This window comes from Leptodactylus fuscus, chromosome 1 (genome assembly GCF_031893055.1).
Source record: "Leptodactylus fuscus isolate aLepFus1 chromosome 1, aLepFus1.hap2, whole genome shotgun sequence".
NCBI classification, from domain to species: Eukaryota; Metazoa; Chordata; class Amphibia; order Anura; family Leptodactylidae; genus Leptodactylus; species Leptodactylus fuscus.
This window is the reverse complement of record NC_134265.1, coordinates 69475361-69492255: the sequence shown is the minus strand read 5'-3', so window position 1 is coordinate 69492255 and position 16895 is coordinate 69475361. Positions and strand designations below refer to the sequence as shown.

The 16895-nt window shown below is 39.3% G+C and overlaps 1 protein-coding gene across 8 annotated transcripts in view; it reads right to left on the bottom strand.

The window, feature by feature from the left end:
• PPIP5K2 (diphosphoinositol pentakisphosphate kinase 2) overlaps nucleotides 1-16895 on the bottom strand; it is an 83927-nt gene that overhangs the window by 21343 nt on the left and 45689 nt on the right. For 5 of the 8 annotated variants that reach the window (XM_075271649.1, XM_075271596.1, XM_075271605.1 and 2 more), the window contains exons 16-26: nucleotides 16753-16874; nucleotides 16245-16427; nucleotides 14960-15101; nucleotides 14449-14672; nucleotides 13141-13268; nucleotides 11896-12010; nucleotides 10011-10118; nucleotides 8590-8706; nucleotides 6645-6818; nucleotides 4520-4693; nucleotides 1165-1231 (exon numbers count right to left, since the gene is read on the bottom strand). In XM_075271649.1, the coding sequence (XP_075127750.1) occupies nucleotides 1165-1231; nucleotides 4520-4693; nucleotides 6645-6818; nucleotides 8590-8706; nucleotides 10011-10118; nucleotides 11896-12010; nucleotides 13141-13268; nucleotides 14449-14672; nucleotides 14960-15101; nucleotides 16245-16427; nucleotides 16753-16874 (1554 nt within the window). The remainder of the gene's footprint in view (nucleotides 1-1164; nucleotides 1232-4519; nucleotides 4694-6644; nucleotides 6819-8589; nucleotides 8707-10010; nucleotides 10119-11895; nucleotides 12011-13140; nucleotides 13269-14448; nucleotides 14673-14959; nucleotides 15102-16244; nucleotides 16428-16752; nucleotides 16875-16895) is intronic. The other 3 variants (XM_075271623.1, XM_075271632.1, XM_075271642.1) reach the window with 1 other exon arrangement.

The following is a 16895-nucleotide window of genomic DNA, read 5'->3' as shown; positions in this document are numbered from 1 at the left end:
ATTCATTTCGAGTAGCCCCTCGATATTCGACTACTTGAATATCGAACCCTATTATAGTCTATGGGGGGAAAATGCTCGTTTCAGGGGTAGGCAATGTTCAATCAAATTTTACTTACCAAGTCCACGAGTGAGGGTCGGGCTGGATCCTCCGAGAAGTCTTCTCCGTGCAGCGTCCCCGTGGCGTCTTCCGGCTCTGAATTCACTCTGCCAGGCATCAGGCCTGGGCAGAGCCGACTGCGCATGTCCGCACTACAAGCTGCACGGAGAAGACTTCTAAAGGTAGGAGAAGAACCAGTGTTGATTGGCCGACTGTATAGCATTCGGCCAATCAATGCTGGTTCTGCATCGAACTTTTCCATTCGAATAGCAAGTGGTACTCAATTGAGTATGAGTATTTCGAATACCGTAGTATTCGATCGAATACTACTCGCTCATCTCTAGTAACTACCAGAGAAATTGAGGCTGGAGAGGGGGTCACTTCAAACACTTATATCTGAGGCACTTTAAATTATAGAACCATGGTTCTGGTGTCATATGAAAGGAAGAAAATCTCCAGTTCAGATTCTTCAGTTTTTCTACAGTTGAAGCCACAGATGGTACTGGAGCAGCAGCATCTGCATATTTCATATGATGCTCTATGTTTTCTAGTGTCTGAATAAGAGTTAGAATTGACTCCCCGCTCCAGCCTCAGCTTCACTGCGTCATACAAGGGCCTGTACTCCAGTGAGAAAAACATGAAGGCAGATTTCCATGTAGGATTTCACATAAAGCAGCAATAAACTTAGTTAATTTATTAATGACAAAAGCTGGTAGTAAATCTAAAGTTACATGAAAGTTTATGTATGCTTTATGAGTCTGTGTGGTTCATGGAGGCTCCTCTGGTTTTTGGAAAGAGGGTAATTATTTTATAAAAAATTAGTTGCATTTTGTAAGTTTAATTGTTCTTATATATAAATAAGCAGCATCATCATTTGGTTGTCAAAAAAGCACAGCCACTCATAAGTATTGCTTGTTGCCGCCATGCTTGGATGCACTTTTAAATTGAGCAGTCGGTTAAAAAAATAAAATTAAAAAAAAAAAATTAAAAAAAGCTACTGGCAGCTCAGCCTGTTAGCATTGTCCCAACTTGATATCAAATGAAATGGTTTAGGAACGTATACTTACCTAAACCGCTGTGCTTCTGCTCCAGGAGTCTGGCTGCTCTTAGATGGCTATTACTATCTGATAATACCTGGAAACAGAGATTTGGTTTCTGATTAGATACACATGAACAAAGCACCAGCATAAGGCAACCGGTCTCAGACATGTAATGTTAATAGCAATATTTGATGCACGATGCGGATTAGTGGGAAAAGAACATGGTCATGCAACAATTCCCTTCTGAGAGAAGTCCACTTCACAGATGGGACCTGTGGTAATGGAGTGGTGCAAAGCAAGCATTCAATATATTATCAGACACAAAAAAAATTACATACGGATGAAGGGGAATAAAGCAAAATAATTGGAAAGACTTCACATTGCAAACAGTACATTCAATTCAAGAACATATCCTGTATGGAAGGAAAAGAAAAAGGAAAAGCTGGATGCAGACAGCTCAACAATGCCAAAACACAAGGCACTATATAATCCATGCATGAAGCCTATAAAAGGAGGAATAGGTTACAGGCAGTACCCAATGTAAAACATATACCCAATAGGGCACGATTAACAGAACCTCTTCCATTCTAAATGGCAATCTAAAGAGAAGCGAATGGCTTATTATTCAAGTAAAATTGATAATTGTATTATAAAATTGCAGTTTTGTGTTGCTCTAAGTCATGCAATACATTGCAACACAAGTAAGGCCAGTAATGGACATTTAAACAAAAGAAGTCCCCTTTAAAAAAAAAAAAAAAAAAGTGACATATCTCTAACTGCACCAGGCTGGGTGACCGCTGTTACATATTTATGGGGAATATTATTGTTATACGCTGTGTCTGGAATATAGCACAGCAAGCTGACCCTAATAATAATAAGCTAATTCTTAAGAACTAAGTCTAACCATTTCTGTGCATTATTATAAAATGCAAAAAACTATTATTCAATACAAGTCTCCATCTGTCAGACTTTGAATAGAAGGGTCGAGCGTCACATAGATTTTCAGCTTTCATATGCCACCAAGATCGCCGTTCTATTTATATAATTTCTAAAAATATCACCAGCTAAAACAGTCAGGATATTTGTATTTACAGCTTCCATATGCCATAGAACCACTGCTTTAAGTTATATAATGCCTCAGCATCCCTGCATTATACAAGAGCCCACCCTCATACACTCCAGTGAGAAGCTATCAGGATTTCTGCTGACAAAACACAAACAGGGAAGAGAATAAATAAAGGACAAAGTGGATTTCATGAAAAGATGATATCATACATTAAAGTTAGAGATGAGCGAGTAGTATTCGATCGAATACTACGGTATTCAAAATACTCGATCGAGTACCACTCGCTATTCGAATGGAAAAGTGTGATGCAGAACTAGCATTGATTGGCCGAATGCTATACAGTCGGCCAATCAACGCTGGTTCTTCTCCTACCTTTAGAAGTCTTCTCCGTGCAGCTTCCCCACAACGTCTTCCGGCTCTGAATTCATTCTGCCAGGCATCGGGCCTGGGCAGAGCCGACTGCGCATGCCCGCTTGTAGTGCGGACATGCGCAGTTGGCTCTGCCCAGGCCCAATGCCTGGCAGAGTGAATTCAGAGCCGGAAGATGCCGCGGGGACGCTGCAAGGAGAAGACTTCTCGGAGGATCCAGCCGACCCTCACTCGTGGACTTGGTAAGTATAATTTGATCGAATGTTGCCTACCCCTGAAATGAGCATTTTTCCCCCATAGACTATAATAGAGTCCGATATTCGATGCGAGTAGTCGAATATTGAGGGGCTACTCGAAACGAATATCGAATCTCGAACATTTTACTGTTCACTCAGCTCTAATTAAAGTATATAACAAAAATGATTAAGGTTATAAATGCTGTCAGAAAATCAAAAGTTGATCTAAAGTTTAGGCATGCTTTAACCCAGGGGTAGGGAACCTTTGGCTCTCCAGCTGCTGTGAAACTACAACTCCCATCATGCTCCATTCACTTCCAAGAACAGCACAGCAAGTATGCATGCTGGGAGTTGTAGTTTTGCAACAGCTGGAGAGCTATACGTTCCCTACCCCTGCTTTAACCTAATAGATGTTCTGCTCTAATGCCTGTCCTTAGTGTAGTTCTGTTAAATAAAAATTAAAATCACTCCATGTCTAGCTCACATATAAAAAATGCAAGCATCCTAGGTATCCCAACGTCCAAAAATGTCTGAGCTATAAAAACAATTAGCAGTTATGGCAGCAGGTTAAAAAAAAAATAAAAAAAAAATCATGTTTAGACTGTTTGGCCTCAACACACACACAAAAAAAAAATGAATAGAAAGTCATCAGAATATCAGACATTTCCCAAAACAGTATAAATAAAAAATAATACTTCTCCCACAAAAAGAAGCCTTTTACAGCTGTGTGCACAAAATAATATATAAATATATATAAAAACGGTATGATGTCCCAATACGGAGATTCAGTGGAAGTTTTGTATTTGACAAAGTTTAGAATTTTTGTATTGAAACACTTTTGTATTGAACTATAATAAAAAAAAAAAACAAAAAAAAAACACTATGTAAACATGGTAGCAGCATACTGGTAATAGCCCACACTATGTGGGCACACAGTGAACGCAAAAAAAATAAAAAAAAAAAACACACTAAGAAAAGGGCCTTTTGCATTTTTTTTTTTTTCTAATTTCAGGCAGGGAGTGGAAATAAACAGCTCATATATTACATGTACCTATAACTTACTTCTATATTTATAATAAATATTAGCAAATCTACTGTCTCCTTCAGTCTTGGATTGCAGTTGAGAGATGACTTAAGAGGTAAATGCCCCACCTGACTTGGATTTTGGGTGCATTTTAATGGAAGAAGTGCTGTACATTAGGTACCATTACCAGGAAGGGATGATTAGTATTGAATTTTAACTCTTGGTTAACATCAAGCAAATAAAAATATATAGATATATAGTCACTGCGAACAAGTAAAATTATTTTTTGACCCCCAGGGGCTTAATAGCATATTCACTATTAAAATATTTTTTTGCTCAACAATTAAAAATGTGATGCTATACTATAGTCTTAAAGGACAGCTAAGCCAATCAGGTTTATTTAATTTGATTAAAACCAAAAAGGTATATAGTGTTCCCTTTGAAGTAAAAGACTGCACAGGTCACCATGAAGGATTGTATTACATATCTTGGCAATGCCATGTTTAGACAGCTAAACACCGCAACATGCCAGTGGTATAAACGTATAGACCAGACTGCCAACGCAGGAGAAAAGTCGCAGGAGACTGCCAACCCATGGAGAAAAGGTGATTAGATGTCCTTTAATACCATTTCTGGTTGGTCTTTATGTTTAAACAAAAAAAATTTAGTGAAGTAAAGTTTAAAAACCTGTTGCCATGAGCCAAAAATACTGGATGTGAAAGCCAATGATTTAGGGGACACGGGGGAAGAAGTGATTTGATCCCCTGATCTGCGTCTTCGACGCCCAGAACCCACAGCACTGGTGTAATGCATCCAGGTACCGATACACTCTGGGCTAGACACACTCAGGGGGCTCTCTTCCTAGAAGTGAGAAAGGGGGTAAAAACAAAGCAAAGCATGCAAAGTTAGAAACAAAGCAAAATGACCAAGAAATTAAAAAAAAAAAAATATCTATTTTTTAGAGACGGAAGACTATACACAACCTTTAATGTGTGGCATGAAGGTAGCAAAAAGCTATTACTGAATTTTTAGACGTTGCTTCCTGTATGTATTAGAAGCCTTAATCATGGGGTTTATTGTAAGTAATCACAAAATACTCTAGACAGAAGTACAAGAAGACAGTAGCAATGAGTAAATCCATGTGACTCTACAATGATCCAGTACATGAAAAGTTAGCAGTGTGAATGGGATTAGGTGATGAATCATTACACACATGTAGGGGGAAGAGGAGGTCTAGGACCAGGAGGATTCTGTGTGGATTTACTGCTTCCACATCAATCAGCTGCTTCTTGTTGTGAAGTCTAAATGGGGAGATTATATAAGCATGGCTGAGATTGCTGCAACTCAGGCCTGACTACAGTCAAGCCCCAATATCCCTTCACATTAGACTAATAGGGTTCAAGAATCTGAGATCTGTGGAGCTGTTAGGGGATTTATAATGGAGAGGTGTTTCAGCCGTTCACAGTATTATGGAAAACTGTTCACAAGTGATATTAATATATAAAACAGTGTAATATATGATATTATTATTATTATTGTGATCTATGATATGAATTTTCCGCAGGAAGAGACTTCAGATTGGTGTAAGCACAAAGAACCATTCTCACATTGCACACAAAAGCATTCACCCATGAACATCCACAGTATGTAGAATAAACATATTATGTCTTTATGACAGCTACTAGACAACTACAGCACCCCATAAAGGGATTTTGATCTCCTGTTTGTCTGAATTGGTACACAATGGGAGTCTTACTAGAACTCTGCCCCACAGATAGATTGAGTAGGGCCTCCTGAGGCACACAGTGTTTTCCCCGTTGCCAAGATATCACCATTTTTGTCAAGCAAATGAGTTCTTTGGAGCTACAAGGCTGTTGCCACTTTGAAGCAAAAGTAAACCCTCTATAATACAAAGAGCTTATTTACATACTGACATCTGAAAAGCAGAGGCACCAATATATGAGGGGATAACACCGATTCAGGTGACCCTAACCGATGTATCTGTGGGGCTGGGTTTACATGCTAAGTTCTGGTGACAGACTCCCTTTAAAGTGGTCACCCATCCTTACACTGTACATTGCGTAGCTGCTGGAGGAATTACTGCAATATCAGTCCCATGCAAATCAATGGGACTGAGTCTGCTGTACCTGTGTATCTAGGCACAGTGTACGTAGCTGTATTCGTGTTGATACACTGTGCCCGCTGCAAACTGTTAATCAGCAGAAGTACCAGGAGGACCCACACTGATTTTCTTCTTCTGTTGACCCATCATTAGGAATACTTATGGACAACCCCTTTTTCGTTTATCTTTTAATTTTTTTTTTTTTTTTTTTTTTTTTTTTTTAGTATTCAGGGATACTAGTTATATAGTGTCACTGGCAAACACAACTCTGTGTAATAAGAAGGTACAGACCCTGCTGAACAGCCAATCAGGGTGATGGCTCTTCCAACAGCTCCCCATATCTCAGCTTTCTGGACCTCAGAGCATGACAGAGGGTAGAATATCAGGGATAACTGTGTCACATCTGAGTTTGTCTTTCATTGTGACGTGTCTTGTAGATAATAATTATTGCATAAGAACAACGCTATATTGCTATAAAACTGCAGTGTGATTGTGATGTGCAACTTCTAAAACTACCCCAATGTAACTAATAAGCAGATTTTATCCAATAAACAATATAGGATATAAGCAAGCCACATTAAAGGCAGTACTAACCAAAATAATGTTTAGGAAAGATCATGAAAGAAGAAAGTCAATCTAAGACACCATAATAAGTAAAAGCTGGCTAGTCTAGTACAGTGAGACACTTACCTCTACGGAGCCTATCTTTCTGGAGCGAGGCAAAGGAGACTTTCTGTGAATGTGAATAGGATCAGACACCATAGGTTTAAACATCACCAAGGCTCTATCAGGCTCATCCCTCCTGTACGCACCAGACTCTTCATCGCTGTCATTGCTATGAATCTGCTTCTTCGAACTTTCACTCTAAATTAGACAACCCAAAGAAAAGCCATATCCACTTACCACTTAGTTTTTCCTCCCTTTTTGCAAAAGAAAAAAACAAACAAACAAAAAAACAACCACATAAAAATACAAGAGGAACTAAAAACAAACTTAAAAAAAAATAATTCTGAAATTCACTATTGTGTATGTCAGCGAATACAAGGCTGCAGAAATCGTGTAGCCGGACATCTTATAGGGAAGGCAGAGATTATTTGTTACCATCCACTTACTATTGCAATCCTGTCAATCTGATTACTGGGGTTCTGGTAGCTGTAGAAGTAGATCCAGATCAACTCTACAGAGCCGCCAGAAGGATGTCTTACCGAGTAACTGGGGATCATAGGTCAGCCCCAATGGCAAGGGAAATTAACAATTAGGAAAAAAAAAAATCCCTCAAAAACTCTAAATGTAGCAATACAGCCACTAGAAAAACCTCTATCTAGTGCCCAGACCCTAACAACTCAAAACTATACATCCCCAATGCCCTATCCTATATAGTTATAGAACTATACATCCCCAATGTCCTATATAGTTATAAAACTATACATCCCTAATAGCCCTATATAGTTTTGCATGCTATTTACTTTTAAACACATATTTGTTAAACATTATATTTTAATATTTCCCCTAATTTCACAAAAAAAAAATACTAAAAAAAAAACCCCACATCACAAAAAGAGTTTCACAAGAATAGCTATTACAGCTTTCAAACCTTAAAAAAAAAATTTAAAAAAAAAAAAAAAATTGAACTATCCTCGACCATTAACTGGGAAATACGGGCTAGTCTAACTAAAACACCATCTTAACCACGTCCGTAGAGAACTTGCATAACGCTATGGATGGTGACTGGGGTCCAAACTAGAACCTAGGTAGAAAATGTTGTCACAAGGCCACAATAGAGAAGGAGCTACAAGCAGCGGGAACATTAAGGGAGCGTTCACACTACCGTCGGTGTCCGACAGGTAGTGTCCGCTCCTAGTGTCCGCTCAAAATCTGTCATGGACATTAGGAGCGGACACTAGCTGTGTCCGTGACACTTGTCATTCATTTCAATGGGCATCGGGTGCGTTGTTTTGCACTCCGTGCCCGTCCTTCCCTGTCCGCAAGTGAAGATGTCCAACTTCACAAGCGAACAGAAGAACCCTGCATGCAGGGTTTTTCTGTCCAACTTCACAAGCGAACAGAAGAACCCTGCATGCAGGGTTTTTCTGTCCGCTTGAGAAGTCGGACATCTTCACTTGCGGACAGGGAAGGACGGGCACGGAGTGCAAAACAACACACCCGATGCCCATTGAAATGAATGACAAGTGTCACGGACACAGCTAGTGTCCGCTCCTAATGTCCGTGACAGATTTTGAGCGGACACTAGGAGCAGACACCATCTGTCGAACACCGACGGTAGTGTGAACGCCCCCTAACTTAGAGTATCCAGAATATGGCAAAGTAGTTATAGGATTGTAATACTCTACTAAAAAATTCCTTAAAGATGGATGTGATAGTAAAAGTGCAGCACATTACCAGGGAGTGAGATTCCAGCGGAGGTTGTCATGGAAAGTGGTCAATGATTTTGAGACCATCAGGTATTTGCAATGCCATCAGAATATTTGCAGATTTCAGTCACTTCTAAATGTTTGCTTGCAAAAGCTTCCTGTGCGCTGGGATAATATTCTATTCTATATGATAACTTAATCCTTATTCTGGTGAGGATATTAAAGAAAGATTCTCAAACCTACGGACTCAAAATGCCACAAACCTCACGGGATGCAGGCCTGTATCCAAATCCAGAAGGAAGGTTTTTATCCTCTTCACACCCTTTAGCACCTGGACTGAAATGAAGCTCAACATGAAACCTCTCCTCGGATGATAAATCCTGCATAAGAAGATCAGAAAAATATTAAAGACTAGTTACTTTATTAGTCTCTTACTTCCTTGACTAGCTGCATCAGCTACTGTTCATGATCTTCAGTCACAAGAAAACCCTAAGGTTAAGATGATACAGAACAGGTCCATGCGAGATATCTGTAGTAGATATTCCATTACGAACTTGGCCACGACACAAAAAATTAAAAAAAGAAACAGAAAATCAGTCACTTTACACAGCAGCTTTCAGAATATTAACAGGCAGCAGTCTCTGCTTTCAACTTTTAAAACCACAGCAGAACCAGCAGCAAAAATTGACACGCTTTGGGTTTTAGAAAAATGCTTCCTTCTCCATTTATCAGGCTGCTTCTCCTCCCTCTCCTTCCACTCGATAAGAGTGGTGCGTCTCTCTCCCTCCATAGGCTTCTATGTTAGAAATAAATCAATCTGTGTGTGGCGCCAGTCAGTCAGTCTCTGGATAGGGGATTATATTAGAGATAACAGACTAAGTGAAGGGAGGGAAGAAAGAATCCTTATAAATGGGGAAAAAAGTAGTTTTCTTTAAAGTACAAATTGCCTTTTACTAGTCTTAAGTACACGTTTATGAAAAGTTGTTCTATATTTGGAGGTATGCCTCAACTCCACATGATATCCCATGTGTAAAATACTTCAGAGCCATCTTTTCTTTCCATTGCATTAAAGAGAGTGTGGGAAGTAAAGATGTAACAGTGAAAACCACATGTAAAGACGCTGACTCAAGACAGCTGGACAATATCCATGGATCAATCCATATCATTCACCAGCTTTCTCAGGGAGCGCCTGTCTTTCGGTTCAATGTGGTCATTGTTTGTGTCAGTAGTCTGACCACTAATAGTAAGGAACCCTTTTCCTAAACAAATGATAGCACAGCCTATCCATTGCTTGTAATTGATGCCTCCTAGTCTATATTACAGTGAATCAAACATGTGTCAGTTCTGAGTATTGATGTTAATAAGTTCACCTATGAAGGCACGGCAAAATGTTCCCTATTATTAGCATAGGGGTTGACATATAGCTCAGATCCTCACCGATTAGGAGAACTGGGGAGTTTTGCCTCCCATTCTGAATGGAATAGTGATCAGGTAGTGCAAGCACCACTCCCTTTGTTTCAATGGGAGCGACAGAGATAGATTAAGTAGAGAGTTTGGCTATCTCTGGGACGTCCACTGAAATTAATGGAATGAAAAATGAATGAAGTTCTGCAAGTCATCCCTATCCTATTGATAAGGACTATCTTGGAGCAGAATGAATTCTAAGCATGTTTATACAAGTCACCTTATTTGGGTCTTCATAGAGCATAATGACAATCTGGGTCATGTAGTTCAGCTCATTAACAAAATTTAAGTAGTCCATGGCCCTCTTCCACTGCTCATCCTTGGATTCCTAGAATACAGAACAACATTAGGATGGTAACATCTAGAAACAAATGCTCCCTTCTTGTACATACATAATTTAGAAATTAAGTGAATCTTTAAAGGTCAGAGAAGGATTTTTTTTTTTTTTAATATATATCAAGTTTTACGTTACGCCTATTTTAAGAATTTTTAGTTAAAAATTTTCCAATTTTTTTACGTACATTTTAAGTTCTTAAATCCTTCACCTTGGGATTCTAGCCACAAAGCCATATAATAATAACACCTGCTGTGACCTCAACTGAGACACTGATGATGACAGCTATCATCTATATATAGATAAGACACAGAATCCAACAATTCCTACAATGCCCTCTTCTCAGGTCACTGAGCATGCCTAGAAATCAATAGGGTCTGTTCCAGGAAGTTGAAACTAGGAATAACAAGATACCGGCTACATCTCGGGGCTATACGCTCTCTACAGACACTGTGCTAGCCAGTTTGTGCCGCAGCAGTAGGAGAGAAGAGACATATTGAATATAATATATAAAAAACAAAGAACACAGAGCCTGAAAATGAACCAAGATGACCGGGGTAGGAACAACAAGAAACAACTTGAGTACGGTCTAAGAGAGCGCCCATCCTCTCATCCAAGGGGTCACTAAGGGAGGCAGAGTGGTAGCCTAGGACAGCATAGCTATTGCATTGTCCACCGCGGAAAGTTCCAACCACTTAGAGACTGGTCTGGAAAATGAAAGGGGGCATTCAACTTCATAGTGGAAGGCAGGGGACGGTCTGGATGTAGCCATTCCTCTTTTACGATAAGGTCAAACACCCAGTGAAACTAGGCTAAAAGTGCCTAGCATAGTGTCTATGGTATAGCCCAGAGGTGGAGCCTTGTTTTTCCTAGTGTCACCCTCTTAGTGGTCAAGTTTATACCCATAGTGCGGTGTCCCCCAATGAAATAAGTGAAAAGGCAAGATTTTTTTTTTTAAAATTTTTAAATAAAGGTAATAACTAAAAACATAACGAAAAGTTTTTAAATAACATTTTTATATTAAAAATATTTTTAAACAATAGCTCTATTCCTGATGACCCTTTCCCTATGTTGGGATGAGATAATACACGATCTGTGCTGATGAATTTAACAGTATATCTCCCCTATTTCTCCAGTAGTTAGTGGAGAAGAGTTTAGTCAGGTCAATGGGGGCCGTATAACTTTGCTTTCAGAGACCCTCCAATCATATAAAAATGAACTTTTTATAAAATGTTACTGTATTCACCAAGTAGTAATTTGTACGTTCACCACTAGATGGCCTTTCAACAATGCAGAAACCAGCACAAGCTCAGTTTCAGTGCACAACCGTGTTGTGGTCCACATGCCATATTACATACAATTGCTTCACAGAACACATGAGAGTAATTCCATGGGAAGTAGCTTTCATAAGAGTATATGGAACTATACAGAAAACAACTGAGCAGAATCAGTGGTGTGAACCTCTGCATCTGCATCTACTCCACATAGACAGCAGATGGAGCCATAAGACAAATGTGATTGAGGAGACTTCAGTGAAATGGACGAGTCACGAGCACAACTACACACTAATATGTGCAGAATATTTAGTGCTTGTATACTTAATTGTAGGAAATCTATACAAAGTTATTAGATATGCTTCTAAACTATATATTACAGTAATGTTTAATATGTAATTGACTTAGGAATGTACAAGGCAAGTTCAGAGCATTGTGCATGCAGGTTGCAGATCAGCGACACAATGTAGGACACAGGCAATAATAATAATACTTACATCACAGAGAGAGCCGAAACGAAGAATTGACAGCAAGGAATGAACGTGGCTTTCACTGGTAAAATACAAACGTGTGCGCACATGGCGTTCCGGAGACATCACTCCTCGGGAATATCTAAAGACAAACATTTGGGGATCTTGTTATTTTTAGATTACTAAATTTTTTTAATTTATTTTTATTTTTTGAGGGTGGAGGTGATAAAGTTGTTATTCATAAGGCTAGGGCATACACACAAGCCTTTCGGTTTAGTGCTGATGTGTTTTCCACGCAGTGGACAATTGTAGTCTAAATTCAACATGGATGGCAGGACTGCTATGGTCTGGTGAAATGCTATCAGTAGGTAGAACAGGGTAGCGTTTCTAGCTATCACCCAAATTTACTTACGTACATTTAATGATCTGGACATTGTTATAAATGGGTGATGTCATTTATCCTTTGCAGTAGTGGTGCAGAAGAAATCCACAAAACTACTCAATCAATAATATACAGACTTCACATCATTCTAATCTTCATCACAAATGCTGGGAAATGATATTCTAACCGCTAGAAAATGTGTTCAGGTAGTTTACCTTCACACTGCAGTGTCTGCTGGAGAGACATCAGAACAATATAAAAAAAAAAACTCTGTATAACTGGTCCATACTATTGCTGATTCTGAGCTAAGGAGTCCAGTAGGACACAATATGCAGACAGACATCCTTCTCTGAATGAGTGTAGGCATAGACATGGCTGAAAGTCACAGCAGGACTGGCCACAGGACTCCCAAGCCCAGATCATACTGCATTCTCAATGTGACAGGTGCCCTTTAATTCTCAGGCCTGAGATTATACACTACAACTCAGAGGTCTGATTAGGATACTACATAGCATATGCAAGATTAAGGGTTGTAGTAGGACAGAGTGCACACTGTGCCATTAGAAGTTCACTGAAAGTTTACCAATGAATGGACATCATTGATTTCTACACAGGCAACTTAAAGGGGTTGTGCAGTTACAGAAAAAAAAAATTGTATAATGAAAAAAGTTAAAAGTATGTTGGAAAATAAGTTTTCATTCTACAAACAATAGCATGTATTTTTGGAAACTGGACAACCCCTTTAAAGACACATCTGCTCACACACCATATAAAAGCTTAGTTTCACAATGGCAGGGGTTATCATTGGTCAGTATCTATAGAAATCAATAGAAAAAGATAGCATTGCATGTAAAAGAATATAATTGTACATAAGTGACATAGCTCCTTACAGTGGATGAAGTTTATTGACAGTGTCATCATCCTGAGTTCTCTGGAGATCAGAGCGGATCTTCCGAACAAGCGGCGTGCAATAACCTTTGGCTATCTCCAGCTTCTCTGCTTTGGATATTCCATACTCCTGCAATGCAAAAATTGTAAAGTCAAAACAAAATATCAATGTGGATTTGGAAGAAGTGCTGCAAGAGTTCACTTATAAGGTCTACGTGCAGTAAACAACACAACATGACAAACATAAAAATTGTGTAAATTTCTAATATACGTTAAAGCTCCTGCAATCTAGTAGATGATGGTAAGAGCCTTTGGACAAAAAAAAAAAAATGTAAGATTGTAAAAGTCCCCTCCGAAAGGTATTATATTTAAAAGAAATTTAAATAAAGGGAGTATCCAAGATTATACATATTATATATCAGAACATCCATAACAGAATAGGCAACTGACTAATATTTTATTTTGGGATAAAACTTGCAAATACTGTAAAATGAAAACAATTTACAAAGAGAAACTGACAAACAGCCATACAGGTCATAAAAAGGCCCTAAAATGTATTTGGTAGTTCAGCAATTAGAGAGGAAAAAAATACTAAAGTGTCTGAACGTTAAGGCCCAAGAATAAGGGCTACTTGATAAACGTCTGATCACACTGAATTTCCCCATGGTGGGACTATTAAAGGATTATCTTATCACTTTGAGCCCCCCTCTCACTGGTTACAGCTATTTGGAGTGCCAACCCTCTACAGAATAAGAAAATTGTGCAACAAATGCACCTTAAGATGACTGCTACATCTGTAGAGGTCTGAAAAAGTTATCGCCATATACACCAAATGTAGCACTCTGACACAGTGTGCACAAAGCTTTAGAGACAGCTGCCAGTCCAAGAGTAAGACTCCTAAAGCCCAGAATGAAATCTTAGGCTGAGTATTTTGGATCGGAATACAGGGCAGCCATGACTGGATACTGGTGCAGTGCTCCAGTATCCAGTCGTGGCACTGCAATCCGGATTAGGCCCAAATGAATGGGCCTAGTCGGGAGAGTCTTCAGGCAGATTCGCGAGGCACAATCCGCCTGAAGAATGAGCATGTCCATTCTTTTTTCCAAGAGCCGTTTGTTCTGACTCCTGGAAAAAAGAAACGACCAGCTCCCATTGAAATCAATCAGGACTGAGGTGGATACGACCTCAAAATCCTGACCAAAAAAAACTCAGCCTTACCTTGCTGCCAGAAAAGTAGAAAGTTTGTGTAACATGACCACATTCAGGCTATTTTCACACAAAAATACTCATGTAAGCTGAATAAAATTTACCTGAGGAATTACTATATCAGCTAGCGCCTTGGACAGTCTGTACAGCTCCATTGTGTTCTCTAGTTTCAGCGATCCGTTATGTTGCACATCATACTTTATGCAATCATAAATATCTGGAATTTTGCTAATGTCATATCTTCCATTTTTTGTCTTGAAATCCTTTTCCAATTTGCACCATCTGCGCAGCATAAGCTCCAGGGTCTCGCTGTGATAAAGTTGAATGTCTGGGGAGGGGGAAGAGAGCAATAAACAAAGAGTTTTCCAATGAGATGCAATTACTCAAGTGCTCATTATGAAATGAATATATTTCTGGCAAAGTGTAAAAACACTTGTGATATATGAGCTTAGAAGCCATTAACATGATTGATGTGTCCTGACCAAGCTACAATATCAAACCCAACAAACAGATGGATGTTTAGTAGCTACTACGAATTTCAGTACAAAAACCCTGAAGCTAGGAAACACTGTATTGTTGAACCACATCATAGAGACTAATTCTAAACTTCATTACCTGCGTATTTTGGGTCCTCCATTTTCTGCCGGATCTGTGATGTCAGGCTCTGAATTACGGAGTAAACTTTATCACATGTCTTAACTGGATTCTTTATGATCTGCATTGATTTAATCTGGGATATACTACCGGTGGGAGTGAGCTGATTAGAAAAAAAAAAAAAAAAAAAAGAAGTGAATTTACTTAATGTTTTTTTCTACTCAAAAACTTTGTACTCATTCATAGGACAGGTGACAAGTGTCTGATCAGTGGGACACCCATTGATGAGAATGAAGGTTGCATTTCCACCTGTATGAATGGAGCATTGGTTTAACAAGTGTGCTCACATATAATACATCTTTATCGGATTGCAGAAGACCCGCCAAGTACAGCACTTTTTGGCAGTTCAAAGATGAAAGGTACAGCAATGCACATTTGACTACCATTTGGCTCAATATTAAAATAAATGTCAGACTATACCACAAGGCTGAATTCATATGGTTATATTATGGATTTCACATTTAAGTTTATCAAGTCAAGTTCAACTTTTATCCCTATTAGAGATAAGCGAGTAGTATTCGATCGAGTACTACGGTATTCTAAATACTCGTACTCGATCGAGTACCACTCGCTATTCCAATGGAAAAGTTTGATGCAGAACCAGCATTGATTGGCCGAATGCTATACAGTTGGCCAATCAATGCTGGTTCTTCTCCTACCTTTAGAAGTCTTCTCCGTGCAGCTTACCCGCGGCGTCTTCCGGCTCTGCATTCACTCTGCCAGGCATCGGGCCTGGGCAAAGCCGACTGCGTATGCCCGCTTGTAGTGCGGGCATGTGCAGTCGGCTCTGCCCAGGCCCGATGCCTGGCAGAGTGAATTCAGAGCTGGAAGACGCCGCGGGGACGCTGCAAGGAGAAGACTTCTCGGAGGATCCAGCCTGACCCTCACTCGTGGACTTGGTAAGTATAATTTGATCAAACGTTGTCTACCCCTGAAACGAGCATTTTCCCCCATAGACTATAATAGGTGTCGATAATCGATTCAAGTAGTCGAATATTGAGGGGCTACTCGAAATGAATATCAAACCTCGAACATTTTACTGTTCGCTCATCTCTGATCCCTATAGCACTTGGATGCTGTCATTGAAAAGCTGGAAAACCTTCCTTACTTTATATATATATAAAAAAAAAAAAAAACTGTGGGAAAGGTTTTCAGCTTTTCCTATGAGGGCTCCGGAAATGGTTTTTGGTATTAGTTATTTGGAAAAAAATACCATTTTCTCACAAGGCAGACGTATTTTGGTTACCTTCTCATAGTCATCAGCACTAAAATCACGATCCCTCTGAAGAATCTCATGCAGTCTTGCTTTTACTCGATGCTGACAGCTACTTAAAGAGTCACTGTCGCTGTCTAACAAGCCATTCATATTCGCGCTCTTCACCATCTGAACAAGTATTGGGGTCAGTTCTCCCTCCAGAGCTAACAAACCCTATAAATGAAAAACACAAAATCACAGTTCTAAAACCTCATTGTTAAGGAAATCCCAAATGTATTAAACCAAACCTTTCCAATGAAAGAACCTCATGGCTAAGACATCAGGGATCTGTATTATTTCTCCAGGAGACCTCCATATCAAGAGATATAGAATGGCCATGTGAAACACAACATGTGCTTTCACTAGACTTCAGATTCATTGAAAATAAACTTCAGTAAAGACTGTATAACCTGTAGTGATATACAAGCACTGGATTGCTCCGAACCAACGAAAAAGAATCATTTTATGGATGTGCATGAAATAAGAAAGATGAATATACTTTAGCAAATGCTGCGGCTGTCATCTGGACTCTTCCTTCATCTGATGCATAGATTTTAAGATCATGGCGATAAGTACTGTGTAACCTCAAAAGCCCACAGCCAGGAAATCCAGCATAGTCTCCTAGGAAATAGCAGATGTTAG